This window comes from Miscanthus floridulus, chromosome 13 (assembly GCF_019320115.1).
Source record: "Miscanthus floridulus cultivar M001 chromosome 13, ASM1932011v1, whole genome shotgun sequence".
NCBI classification, from domain to species: Eukaryota; Viridiplantae; Streptophyta; class Magnoliopsida; order Poales; family Poaceae; genus Miscanthus; species Miscanthus floridulus.
Genome location: NC_089592.1, coordinates 2,111,393 through 2,126,087, shown reverse-complemented (window position 1 = coordinate 2,126,087; position 14,695 = coordinate 2,111,393). Strand labels below are relative to the sequence as shown.

Here is a 14,695-nt window from a genome sequence, read left to right as displayed (position 1 = left end):
AAGCACTACTGGATTCAGGCCCTTTGCCGAGTGCCTAATGCACTCGGCAAAGGCTACTTTATCCTCGGCAAAGTCTTTGCCAAGTGCAGCACTCGGCAAAGAGCCTCCGGTAAAAAATCCGTTGGGAAAGAATTTTTTGCCGAGTGCCTTTTATCGGGCACTCAACAAAATCTTGAATGACCAAATTCCACTATTGCATGTACCTGCAGTTCAAATTTGAAATATTCGAAAAAATTCAACAAAACAAAAATAATTAAGAAAATATAGTAAAAACTCAAAATTGTCCCAAATTTTGAAATGGAGATATAATTACTGTAGCAAGGTCCCAAATTGTCCCAAATCCCCCGCCGCTCGACACATGTCACCGCCATCCTCGATCGACCGGTACGCCAAATCCTCTGAGCCTCGCTCGACCCGCACGTCCACCGTCTTGACTCGGTCAACACCGTCACTCCCATGTCTTTTTGCATTTGTCGATGTCCCAAGTGTCAGCCACCGCGGCTAGTCACCCGGTGATGAGGACATCATTGGCTCAAATATGACCATGCCAACCACTTCTATACCAAAGGTGCAACCATTCTATATGCGTGCTTTCATTAGAAAATTTGTAGTCTACTTTGATGATATATTGATTTACAACAAATCTATGGATGAACATCTTGATCACTTACGTGCTGTTTTTAATGCTTTACGAGATGCACGTTTATTTGGTAACCTTGAGAAGTGCACCTTTTGCAACGATCGAGTATCTTTTCTTGGCTATGTTGTGACTCCATAGGGAACTGAGGTTGATCAAGCCAAGGTAGAAGCTATACAGGGATGGCATGTACCAAAGACTATCACACAAGTGCGGAGTTTCCTAGGACTCGCTAGTTTCTATCGCCGATTTGTGAAGGACTTCAGTACCATTGCTGGACCTTTGAATGAGCTTACAAAGAAGGGAGTGCCTTTTAGTTGGGGCAAAGTACAAGAGAACTCCTTCAATATGCTAAAAGATAAGTTGACACATGCACCTCTCCTCCAACTTCCTGATTTTAATAAGACTTTTGAGCTTGAATGTGATGCTAGCGGAATTGGACTGGGTGGTGTTTTGTTATAAGAAGGCAAACTTGTTGCGTATTTTAGTGAAAAATTGAGCGGGCCTATTCTAAATTATTCTACATATGATAAGGAATTGTATGCTCTTGTTCGCATATTAGAAACATGGCAGCATTACTTGTGGCCCAAAGAGTTTGTTATTCATTCTGATCATGAGTCTTTGAAGCATATTCGTAGTCAAGGGAAATTGAATCGTAGACATGCTAAGTGGGTTGAATTTATTGAATCTTTTCCTTATGTTATTCAGCACAAGAAAGGGAAAGAGAATATTATTGCTGATGCTTTGTCTAGGAGATATACCTTGCTGAATCAACTTGATTATAAAATCTTTGGATTAGAAACAATTAAGGACCAATACGTTAATGATGCTGATTTTAAAGATGTGTTGCTGCATTGTAAAGATGGGAAAGGTTGGAACAAATTCATCTTTAGTGATGGGTTTGTGTTTAGAGCTAACAAGCTATGCATTCTAGCTAGCTCCGTTCGTTTGTTGTTGCTGCAGGAAGCGCATGGAGGTGGCTTGATGGGACATTTTGGAGCTAAGAAAACGGAGGATATACTTGCTGGTTATTTCTTTTGGCCAAAGATGAGAAGAGATGTAGATAGGTTTGTTGCTTGTTGCACGACATGTCAAAAGGCTAAGTCACGGTTAAATCCACACGGTTTGTATTTGCCTCTACCTGTTCCTAGTGCTCCTTGGGAAGATATTTCTATGGATTTTGTGTTGGGTTTTCCCAGGACTAGGAAGGGACATGATAGTGTGTTTGTGGTTGTCGATAGATTTTCTAAGATGGCACATTTCACAACCTGTCATAAAACGGATGATGCTACTCATATTGCTGATTTGTTCTTTCGAGAAATTATTCGTTTGCATGGTGTGCCCAACACAATTGTTTCTGATCGTGATGCTAAATTTCTTAGTCATTTTTGGAAGACTTTATGGGGAAAACTGGGGACTAAGCTTTTGTTTTCTACTACATGTCATCCCCAAACTGATGGTCAAACTGAAGTTGTCAATAGAACTTTGTCTACTATGTTAAGGGTTGTTTTAAAGAAGAACATTAAGATATGGGAAGATTGTTTGCCTCATATTGAATTTGCTTATAATCGTTCGCTGCATTCTACTACAAAGATGTGCCCATTTCAGATTGTCTATGGTTTCTTGCCTCGTGCTCCTATTGATTTGATGCCTTTGCCATCTTCTGAAAAACTAAATTTTGATGCTACTAAGCGTGCTGAATTGATGTTAAAACTGCATGAAACAACTAAAGAAAACATTTGCTAGTGATAAAGATAGAAAGGAACTAATATTTGAACCTGGAGATTTAGTTTGGTTGCACTTGAGAAAGGATAGGTTCCCTAATTTCAGAAAGTCTAAATTGATGCCTAGGGTTGATGGACCATTTAAAGTGTTAGAGAAAATTAATGATAATGCATATAAACTCGATCTGCCTGCAGAATTTAGGGTTAGTTCCACATTTAACATTGTAGATTTGGAGCCATATTTGGGAGAAGAAGACGAGCTTGAGTCGAGGACGACTCAAATGCAAGAAGGGGAGGATGATGAGGACATCAACACCAACGATACATCCACACCGACACGAGTACCAGTTTCTGGTCCTATTACTCGCGCCCGTGCTCGTCACATTAATCATCAAGTAAGTTCACTCTTGAGTACCTGTCCATCATATTTAGACCATGGAGACGCGTGCACTCTTGTTTTTGTTAGGAACCAAGGAGAGGACTGAAAGGGACAAGGATTCATGGAGGCTGAATTCGGACTCCAGGACAGCTCCAACTTGTGATGGTCACCACGGTCGCATACGAACTCGGATTGGGGCGTTCAAGTACTTCATGGAATCCTTATGAAGTCTATTTTCATATGGATCTAGAATCAAGTCCATATCTATTTTGAGGCAGCCGCAATGACTGAATTATGACTGAGAGCTTGTCTGTCCAAAGGTGCTGCGTCACCTTAGTTTGGTCCAATGGGCCGTGTATCAAGTTGGGTCCATTAGGGATGCGTCCTAGGGTTGGAGAACAACCCCAACACCCCCCTGGCTGTCCTTCCACCTTCATATACTCCTTAGCCACCACCAAGAATAGGCGGGTTTTGTTTAGATCAAGTTTAGCTCTCGCTACTTGCTTGTAAGCGCGCGTGTTGGATTAGCCGCCCGTCTTCTTGTCTTTGGAACCCCACCTTAATTGAGATTGAGTTTGAAACTTTCATCTACATCTAGTAATTTAGTACTTGCTATACATGTTCTTGCTAGTTCTTCGATTGCTTGCAGGACGAGTGCCCTAGTGGCCGGGTGACGCGCTCCACAAGATTGCGGTAGCCATTGGAGGTGGTGTATCGGTTGCTAAGGCGCAGCTTGGAAGGCTGTAGTCGGGCCGTGAACATCGTCTCCACCCATCAATCGAGTTATCCCACATCTCTCATCGAAAGATCAGGAACAAACCCTAGCGGGTTCATATCACCCGGCCTCTGGGTCCCTCAGTCCAAGCCTCACGTCCGTCCTTCACCGCTCCCGGTCCGTCGGCACGGCACATCCTCCTTGACCTTCACCTCGCCATCGACCACCACATCCGAGCTCCACACCTGCACAACACAAGGCAAAAGACGTGTCGCACACATAGCTTTCGCCATGGTAGGGTTAGTCACCACTCAACCCACTTCGTGGATCATATTGACAATCACTCAACACAAAACGAACACACAAGGGTACTTGTCAACCTTGTGTTCGCAATCTCCCCCTTGATGAGTGCATTGTCAACACCAATACATGAACAGCTTGAGCAAAAGAAAAAAAAGAAGAAGAGAAAACAAAGAACTCACCCAAATGACCAAAAGCCAAAGGAAAGCCAAGAACCGGATCTTTTGAAAATGAGCAAAACTTGGTCCCCAAAGACATGGGCAACGGCTTGATGCAACCAAGTAAAACAAAGCTAACCCTCAAGAAGAGGCAATGGGCTCAACACCACTAGCAGAGCTCAAAAAGCCAAAAAACTACTAGACCCTCCATAAGAGGCAAAGGCTGAACACATCTAGCAAAACAACTCAAATGCAACTCCCCCTGAACAAGTGCAATCTTAGCTCCCCCTAAACAAGTGCAATCTCTCTCAAATGAATGCACATCTCTCAACTTTGGGTGGAATTGGAAGTTTCTTCCCCTTTTCTGAATATTTCTCCCCTTGTGTCATTGTGAGTGTGGAAACTTCTCCCCCTTGTTGACACATGCACTTATCAAGTTAGAGCCCAAGGATTGCAACTCCCCCTCAAAACAAGCTATGAATGCAGAAATGCACAAATGCAGAAGCTTCAAGATTATAGCAAGTAGATTGAAAGGACGCTCTAGTTGATGCTATCATGTATATATAGCAACACATACAAGTGCTAGCAAATGCTCAAGGTGACCAAATGAGACAAAATATGGCATTTAAGCAACTTTGATCAAGTTTGAGCAATTTTAAAAGAGGGTTCACCACCAAAGGACCACATAGCAAAAATAGACAGGAGATCGACCTTGTGCTACACATGTATGCAAAGTGAACTACCCCAAACAAAGTTCACACATCATGTCATGAGAAAAACATGTGGCTTGATCAAATTTTAGATACCAATTGAAATTTATCGAAGTTATGCAACTTATTACCAAAGTTTGTCAGACAAGTGTGTGCGGGAGGTTATCTATGCCATCAAAACCTGACTTAGCGACCATGTCAAGCCTATGCCAAAGGCAATCAGAAGCTTAATACAATGATCTCGGTATCCATTACAGAGCTCAAGTTCACCAATAAGTGCAATTTGGAGTTGTCTCGATACTCTGACATAGGATAGTACAGACCCATCCCAATCTTTTCAAATCACTTAGTTTGTTTTTCAAGTTTTAGCACAAATTCAAGTTTCTCAAGCAAGTGTGTAACTCAAGGTATGAGCCATAGTAACTAAGCATATATATGAAGCAAAAAGGATCTTGACACATTCTACACATGCTAGTTGCCACAAGTAGTGGTGAACACATTTCATGTTTCAACAAGTTTTAATCAAGTTCACAGTTTGGAAAACAAGCTTAGCTCATAACATGCATCAATTGATCAAAAAGAAGCCTAAGCCAAAAGCACATCATGTATATCCATAACATCCCCAACAAGAGCATAGTGTCAATCTAGCTACTATAAGGATGAAGCTCAGGATGCAATATGATACATGATGATATGATATGCAAGTATGATATAAAAACAAAAACAAAGGCTAAACTACAAAGAAAAGCAAAACTAGAATACAACAACCAAAGTTCCCCTCCTCTAAAAAGGGAAACAAACTCCAAGCTCCCCTCGCAAGCGAGTAAACTGGGCTTGGTCAAGTGGTTTGGTGAAGATATCTACGAGCTGGTTTTGGGTATCAATGTGGTGCAGATCGATATCACCTTTCTCATAGTGGTCACGCAAGAAGTGAAAGCAAACTTCTATGTGCTTTGTCTTTGAGTGAAGGACTGGGTTTTTTGCTACACTTATGGCACTGGTGCTGTCACAAAACAAAGGCACTCGCCTAAACTCTAACCCAAAGTCTCTTAGAGTAGCTATCATCCAAAGCAACTGGGAACAACAAGCAGTAGCAGCAACATACTCAGCTTCTGTGGTGGATTGGGCGACACTAGACTGCTTGTGAGAAGACCAAGACATAAGAGAAGATCCAAGAAACTGACAAGTCCCCGAAGTGGACTTCCTCTCAACACGACAACCAGCATAATCCGCATCAGAATACCCACAAAGAGTAAGAGAGGAGGAGGCCGAAAACCAAAGACCAAACTCGGGTGTGAATTGAAGGTACCTGAGGATCCGCTTGATGGCTTGATGATGAGATGTTCACGGCGAAGACTGAAAGCGTGCGCACAAGTAGACTGCAAACTGGATGTCTGGTATCATCACCGTTAGGTACAGCAGGGACCCAATCATGCTTCTGTATTCTTTCTGGTCCATGGCTTCTCCCTCCTTGTCCTCATCTAGGGCCGTCGTGGTTGACATGGGTGTTGAAAGAGGCTTGGCCTCACCCATATCAAATTTCTTGAGCACGTCCTTGGTGTACGTGCCTTGGTGCATGAACATCCCCTCGCGAGTTTGCTTGATAAGCAGCCCGAGGAAGAAAGTCAATTCGCCCATCATGCTCATCTCAAATTCCCTGCTCATAGTATTTGAAAACTTGGCAACAAGAGCATGAGAAGAGCCACCAAAGATTATGTCATCCACGTATATCTAAACCAAAATGATGTATGTGCCTTGCTTGAGGAGGAACAAAGTCTTATCTATGGAACCCATCCTAAAACCCTTATCAAGCAAGAAAGCTTTCAAACGCTCATACCAGGCTCTCGGGGCTTGTTTCAAACCATACAAGGCTTTGTGGAGTTTAAAAACATGGTTGGGGTACTTAAGATTTTCAAAGCCAGGGGGTTGCCTCACATAAACCTCTTCCTCTATGTACCCATTCAAGAAGGCACTCTTCACATCCATTTGATACAGCTTGAACCCTTTCGAAGCTACAAATGCTAAAAGGATCCTAATGGCTTCTAGATGGGCAACAGGAGCAAAGGTTTCTTCATAGTCTATTCCCTCTTTTTGGCAAAAACCCTGAGCCACTAATCTCGCCTTGTTTCTCACTACCACCCCATCCTCACTCTGCCTGTTCTTGTAAACCCACTTTGTACCTATGGGGTGGCACTCTGGTGGAGGTGAAACTAAAACCCACACTTGGTTCCGCTCAAAGTTCTCTAACTCCTCGTGCATAGCATTGACCCAATCGGCATTAGATAGTGCGTGTCCAATATCTCGAGGCTCAAAAGAAGCTACAAAAGAAGAATGAGAGAAGTGTGAGATCTGATGTGACCCTTTGGTCGATGTTGCCGATCATGGTCTGAGGCAGGTGGCGACGTTGAATGTGCTGAGGTGCTTCTCTCAAAGAAGTCACCTCCCCCTCCACAGCAACTAGGGCCTCCTTAGGTGTAGCCGGCGTAGGCTGAGGAGGCGGCTCGTGTGGACCCCAAGTAGTGGAAGAAGACGGGTCGGGACCGTGAGCCAAAGTAGTCGTCGCAGACTCGACTAGAGCAGCCGAAGAGGTCAGCTCGGCATCTCTCCAATCAGCATCTTCCTCATTCTCCTCAACAAAGATGCTCTCACCGATCTCCTAATCACCTGCACTTTCAAAGATAGGAATAGAACAAGGCATGGTCTCGTCGAAAGTGACCTCACAGGTCTCCACAACTCGGTTAGTTTCAAGGTTAAGAACACGATATGCATGAGAATGAGAAGCATAACCAAGAAAAATACCGTCGGAAGACCTAGACTCGAACTTGTCCAAATTACCTTGTTTCAGAATGAAGCACTTGCATCCAAATACTCTAAAGTGGCTTACCTTGGGTGGTCGTCCGAATCGCAACTCATAAGAAGTTTTCTTCATGAAAGCTCCAAGGAAAATACGATTTGAAACATGGCATGTGGTGTTGATCGCTTCGGCCCAATATCTCCTAGGAGTCCTATGCTCATCGAGCATCGTCCTGGCCATCTCAACAAGGGTCCGATTCTTGCGCTCAACAACACCATTCTGCTAAGGGACATAAGAAAAGGAAAACTGGTGCTCAAAGCCTAAAGAAGCACAAAAGGTTTCAAAATGAGTATTCTTGAATTTTGTGCCATTGTCACTGCGAATTGCTCTCATGGCATTCTTAGGGAACTCATTTTGCAACCGAAGAATCAAATCCCAAGCATGTGAAAAAGACTCATCCTTACTCTTCATGAAAAACACCCAAGAGTAGCGAGAAAAATCATCCATGATCACTAGAATGTACCACTTCCCACCATATGACCGAACCCGAGCTAGACCAACTGTGTCCATATGAAGTAACTCTCCGGGTTCCTTGGTCATGACTTGGTTCATAGGTGGGTGAGAGGCGGCAACCATCTTCCCATGATGACAAGGGTGACAAACCAAATCCTTTTCAAATTTTAACTTGGGCAATCCTCGGATTAAGTTAAGTGAGCTCAACCTAGCTAGTAAGTCAAAACTCAAGTGACCCAATCTCCTATGCCACTTCCAAAGCTCAGAGGAGGATCCAGCCACCAAACATTGAGAAGAGCCAAAAGAGTGAGAAAAATCAGCTCGAAAGACACGGCCAAAAGGAACAATCTGGCAAACAAGATTTCCCTAAGAATCAAGGACTCGAGACAAGCCGGTCTTAAATCGCACTTCAAAGCCATCCAGAAGGAGTTGCGAAACTAAAAGCAAATCAAAATGCAAATTCAAAACCAAAGCAACATCCTTCAAGACAAAACTCTCGTTGACCTGAATGGTTCCACGAGAAAGCACCTTACCTTTGCTATTGTCCCCGAATGTGATGTACTCCTTACATTGCATGGGGTCGAGGCTGGAGAACCATTTTGAGCTTCTGGTCATGTGGCGCGAACATCCAGAATCAATAAGCCACATGTTCTCCAGGCCTCCATCCTGCTTCAATAGAAGGACATGGGATGAGCAAATGGCGCAACACTAGGGTTAGTAAACTATGAAGGATACCAGTGTTGGTTCATTTGCCCTGGAAAAGTGTTCGGAAAAACACCAAATATGCCATGTCCCATTTGAGGAAAGCGGGCACCACATGGGGGAAACGTGGTCCGCTAGAACTGTAGGACTAAAAGCCACTGCCGCGAGGTCCAAAGTCATATTGATCATGACCTGAACCACGCCGGGCACGACCACCACGACCACTACGTGGTCTCGCAACCTGAGGCCTAGCACCTTGAGGTATTGCCCCTCGAGGCCTAGCATTGCGCCTCTAAACAGGTAGCACGTGTACGCCATGGGGCAGGCGGTACATTTTCTTGTTGTTCAACTCATACTCCCGCCGCTCATCTCTCTTCCTCCTAAAGCAAAACTCAACAAGGTGACCATCCCTATGGCAATAGTCATAGTGATACCTCACCTCTCTCTTGGGTGGTTGTTGGCTCACTTTCTTGTGGGTATGTGTCACTCTTGGTAACTTTTTGGCTTTAGGAAGGGGATCCTCAGAGATGTTCGGTAGAGTGTCAAGTGGGTTCCTAAGATGGTTCAGTTTTGGAACCCAAACTTGTTTCTAGGGTGGATCTCTTGGAGGTTCTTCTAACACTCCATCTTTTACAGTGGGTTCGGTAGACTTAGGTGGATTGATCTTGGAAGGTTTCTCACTTGGGCTTAAACCACTGAACTCACCAACTTTGCCATAGACATGTTCACCCTTCCCACCTAAAGCAAAGCCTACTCCCGATGTCCCAGTTCCCTGCCTGAACTGGCTCATCATCATGCCCAATTGTGGCTCACTACAAGACACCCAATTCAAGATGGACCAAAGGTATGTGTTGTCTTCCTTGGATCTCATCTTGTCCCACCTGCAAGAATCAAGCTCCAATACCAAGCTCTCACAACGTGCACACTCAACAACCGTGCTATCTGAACTGGCCTTCTCAAGAGCAAGGATCTTGGCATTCTTCTCTGCCAGCTCAGATTGCAAGCCCGAACAAGACTTGCACGCACCCAACAAGCTAGACCTAGCCTTCAGCTCATCGTTCTCATCTAACAAGATAGCATACTTAGATTGCAACTCAGAAAAGTTGGTCATATGAACAACACATTCATCACACTCAGCCTCGTCAGACACATGAATGACAAGCTTCTTAGCTTCCTCAAGCTCCTTCTCCACAACTTCTAGCTTGTCCTTAAACTCTTTCCTCTCATGAGAAACACATTTTAGCAGCTTATCTTGACTCATCAAAGTATCAGTCATGATATCAAGCTCGGCAATAAGAGCATCGACGGTGGGTTTTACCTCGGTAGAGTCGTCGTCACCGGGAAGCACGTCCTTGTTGGGCTTCACCCCTTCATCCACGACCATGGTGCAGTAGCCTCCATGGATGGACTTGATGACAAAACAAAGCCTGGTCAACTTGTCCTCATGTCTCTTCTCGGACTCATCATCGCTCGAGGAAGAAGAACAATCGTCATCGGTGTCGTTGTCGAGGTCGCTAAGGGAGGCGAGGAAGGCACACTCTTGGGCCTTGGCCTTCTTGAAGTACTTCTTCTTGAGCGCCTCCTTGACGAATCCTCCCTTTGACTTGTGCTTGGTGGTGTACTCGTGCTTGTCCTTGCGCTTGATGGAGTCATGCTTGTCAGAGGAGTGCTTGTTCTTCTTGGGGTAGTGGGTGATGAAGTGGTCAGGGTCTCCACAGCCATAGCATCCTTCCTTCGGACCACCACCACGCCAGTGATTCAAGCGGTTGTTGTGAAACTGCAAGAACCGGCTGATGATCAACGCCAGCTCGTCGTCCCCAAGGGCCTCCAATTGCTCCTCTATGATAGACACCAAAGAAGACAAGGCAAATGACATCTGTGAGGGGTTAGCCAAAGAACTTGAGCCATTACCAGAGACCAAAGCCATAGTTGGTGCAGAGGAATTCTTGAGCTTGGCTTGGGTCTGGTAGTCGATCTTGGTGGACTTGAGCTTGCTAAAAAGCTCATCCATGGTGAGGGTCTCAAACCCTGAAGACTCGATGATGGCGGTCACCTTCACATCCCATACCTTCCGATCTAGGGCATATAGAAGCTTGAGTGCCCTCTCATGATCGTCATAAGGTAACTATGCCTTGTTTGCTCGCATCTTGTTGACGATGGTCTGAAAGCGAGAAAACATGGCATCGATGGACTTGCCATCAAGCTGGGTGAAGTTCTTATACTCCCTCTTGTACGTCTCGTAGAGTCTGGTTTTGACCTGTGTGGTCCCCTCGTGATAGCTCTGAAGCCTCACCCAGATCTCCCGAGCAGTAGTACAATCGGAGACTCTCTCGAACTCCTGAAGCGAAAGCCTCGAGAAAAGAACTGAGCGAGCTATGCTATTAGCGTTGTGCCGATCTTTTTTATCTTGCATGACACGAGCACAGGGTTCAAGGACAACGTAGGTAGCATCCTCACAAATCTCCCAAACAAGCCAATCAATCCCCTGAGATGCGCAGACATGCGGATCTTCCAATAGGGGTAGTTTGTTCCATCGAAGAACGGTGCTTTGCCAGAACCACGCTCCATGTCGCCTTCATGGATCACGGACCGATTAAGGTGGAATGATCCTTAACCGGCTCTGATACCAATTGAAGGACCGGAAACGACGACCAGAGGGCGGGGTGAATGGGAGCCTCAAATTTCTTGCAAAATATTTGGTCGCTATCCCAAAGTTACCCCCAAACACAAGCGAGCTGGCGAAACTAAAATACCCAAGCCAACTGGTAACAAGAGTACTTAGATCAATTCTTTGGAATGGTACAATACCAATGCAACAGACGAAATCTGATTTGGAGCTCAGATGACCAAACTGCACTCAAAATAAGAAATCAAGGCCTGAAAAATTACACTAGAAAATCAGCTGGAAATTCGCCGATGACTGGGCTGCACACCACCGAGCGATGGGGACTGACTCTCCTGCAGAGATGAAATAGATTGGGCACTCAGGCCAAACTCGCATGCAACAACAGTTCGGAGTTGAAGAATGAGCAGCCACCAGGAGGTGCTGCCTGCCTCCTGGACATTGGGCCAAACAAGTACAGAGAGAAGCTAACGAGAGCACATGCTCAAGCCAGCCAACAAACTAATCAAACAAGTGAATATTTAATTAGTTCAAAAACTATTGCTTGAAAAGGGGCAGCAACCAAAGACACGATGAACAACGTTGCCTGGAATACGAAGCCGGTGGGACTGCTCACCGCTGCGGAAGAGCTCGGGCGAGGGTATGCACACCGTAGAGAACACGGCAAAACAACGGCTACAATATCTGAAGCTCGTGACTCAAAAATGAAGATTGACGAACAGGAACTGAGCGCACAGGAGCGGACGAGTCTCAATGTCCCAGGGGCGAGTGGTGCTCTGGTGAGCACGCACAGCAGCTGGGGCCGGCGTTGGTGCCGCTGTCGCCGAGTGCTGCTGGGGCCGCCCGTGCGCACGCCTATACGTGAGTGCCCAAGAACAGCGCACGAACAGAGCGACGAACAGAGGGAGGCGACTCCAAAAATCCAATGAGAACGGGATCAAATCAACACGAACCGCGCCAAAAATTTGCACATACGAAATTCAATGCGCTACGAATCTAGCCCCAAGAAATCATTTCCTTGGATTGATCCAAACTCCGGGCAAACGAGATCGTAGGTATGAACAAAAATGGGGAAAAACTCAAGAACACAGTGACGAAAATCACACACAAAATCACTGAATCCCGGAGGACAACTAGAGGATTCGAGCCTCCATTCCCACACCAAATCTCAGTTTACACTCACGAATTTCTTCATAAGTGGACCTCTCTCTTAAGAACTTGAAGAAGAGCTAACCCTAGGTGGAAGGGGTAAAATGAGAGAATAGGAAAGAGGTGAGGGACATGGGGGCTCCCTCATCCTATTTAACAGGGCTATTACACAATCCCAGTTTTGCCCCTGGATACTATTGAGTCAAACCACTTAGCCCAAGGGCGTTATGGTCCAACCCGGTGTCATCTTCATCCGACGGCCACCACACCTCCTCATCAGTAGCTTCGCCTCGACGCGAACTCCCCGATACCGTCACGTGTCGTCCGTTCCTCCTCGGAACCTCCGTCCGGGTTTTGAGGCCCAAACCCATAAACCCGCCACCGATGGTTTTGAGGCCCAAACCACCAAACCCGCTCACGAGTAGCGTGCTCCGCACGCGTCCCCCGCCGCTTGACACGTGTCACCGCCGTCCTCAACCAGCCGGCACGCCAAATCCTCTGAGCCTCGCTCGACCCGCACGTCCGCCGTCTTGACTCGGTCAATACCGTCACTCCCATGTCTTCTTGCACTTGTCGATGTCCCAAGTGTCAGCCACCGTGGCTAGTCACTCGGCCTCTGGGTCCCTCGGTTCAAGCCCCACGTCCGTCCTTCACCGCTCCCGGTCCGTCGGCACGACACGTCCTCCTTGACCTTCACCTGCCGTCGACCACCGCATCCGAGCACCACACCTGCACAACACAAGCCAAAAGACATGTCGCACACATAGCTTTCGCCATGGTAGGGTTAGTCACCACTCAACCCACTTCGTGGATCACATTGATAATCACTCATCACAAAACGAACACACAAGGGTATTTATCAACCTTGTGTTCGCAGAATCGCTCTAGAAGAATAAAATAAAAGTACGAAACGAAGGGGGAAAGTCTAACTGATCAAGGAGAAGTCCAACAAGTAAGCAAGCAAGCAAGCGCGCACGCGCGCGCGCGCGCACACACACACACACACACACATATATATATATATATATATATATATATATATATATATATATATATACACACACAAAAAAAAACCCAACAATCCGTCGAATCGCTGCTGAGCCGTAGCGCAAAAATCCACAAACAGATGAGCAAAATCGCACCCGCTCTTCACAGATGAGTGTGGAGTGTGGACTCAAAATTACTCAGCTGAGCGATCTCCTGCTTCCCTCGAATTCCATTAAGGCAGGCAATCTGTGGCCATAAAAACGAACCAATTCAGAGGATGAATGTTAGTAAGACGTCTCCAACAATCGTGGCCCAAAATATAAGATTCATTCGTCATTTAGGTAGCCCTATAGACAAAGGGTTCAATATCTATTTTTGGTCTTCTTCAACAACACAACTCAAAAGACAACCCTTTCTGCAAATGGGTCTACATGAGAGAGGATACTCAGATTTGACTTATACCGTATAGATACTCTGTTAGAGGCTATAGGTATTCTGTTGAAGACCCATTTTATATTTGGGTGTCGTAATGGGTCTCCTATTAGAGACAGCCTAAGCAGCTAGCAAGAGAGTAGAGACAGAACCTGCATGCGTTAATTAATTAATATATATATAATTAGCAAGGAAGGAGAAGGACTCTGCGCAAAGTATTACCCCCCGGTACGGTGTGTGATCTCGATCCTCTGTGATTAACTCAGTCGACTGTGAGAATTGAGAAAGCAGCACGCAGCAACCTCAACAGTGATGCATTAGAGAGTGCTGCGGGCCGGGAGAGCTAATAAATAATCCAGGAGTTTGGTCATCAAAGTCCAAATAGACAACGCTGATACTGATGATAATGCGTTCTGACTCAGCCCAAACTAAAGCTGCCAACTAACGCGTGCGTACATACGTGAATCAAAAGAAAGCACTACTGGATTCAGGGCTACTTTACCTTTGGCAAAGTCTTCGTCGAGTGCAGCACTCGTCAAAGAGCCTCCGATAAAAAATCCGTTGACAAAGATTTTTTTACCAAGTGTTTTTTATCGGGCACTCGGCAAAATCTTGAATGACCAAATGACATTATTGCATGTACCTGCAGTTCAAATTTGGAATATTCAAAAAAAATCAACGAAACAAAAATAATTAAGGAAATATAGTAAAAAAACTCAAAATTGTCCCAAATTTTGAAATGGAGATATAATTACTATACCAAGGCCCCACAAAAAAATGGGACAAAAAAACAAAAAAAAATAATTTGCCGAGTGCCACCCTTAGCACTCGGTAAAGAATTTAAAAAAAATAAAAAAATTCTTTGCCGAGCG

The 14,695-nt window shown here is 45.3% G+C and overlaps 1 protein-coding gene and 1 pseudogene across 1 annotated transcript; both read right to left on the bottom strand.

Annotated features, from left to right (window-relative positions):
* Positions 1-5,967: 5,967 nt before the first annotated feature.
* LOC136501979 (uncharacterized mitochondrial protein AtMg00810-like) lies at positions 5,968-6,261 on the bottom strand. The gene has a single exon (XM_066497478.1). It carries the CDS (start codon positions 6,259-6,261, stop codon positions 5,968-5,970), a length of 294 nt encoding a protein of 97 aa, XP_066353575.1.
* A 1,438-nt stretch (positions 6,262-7,699) lies between these two features.
* LOC136501449 (uncharacterized) lies at positions 7,700-11,212 on the bottom strand (annotated as a pseudogene).
* Between the last annotated feature and the right edge of the window lie 3,483 nt (positions 11,213-14,695).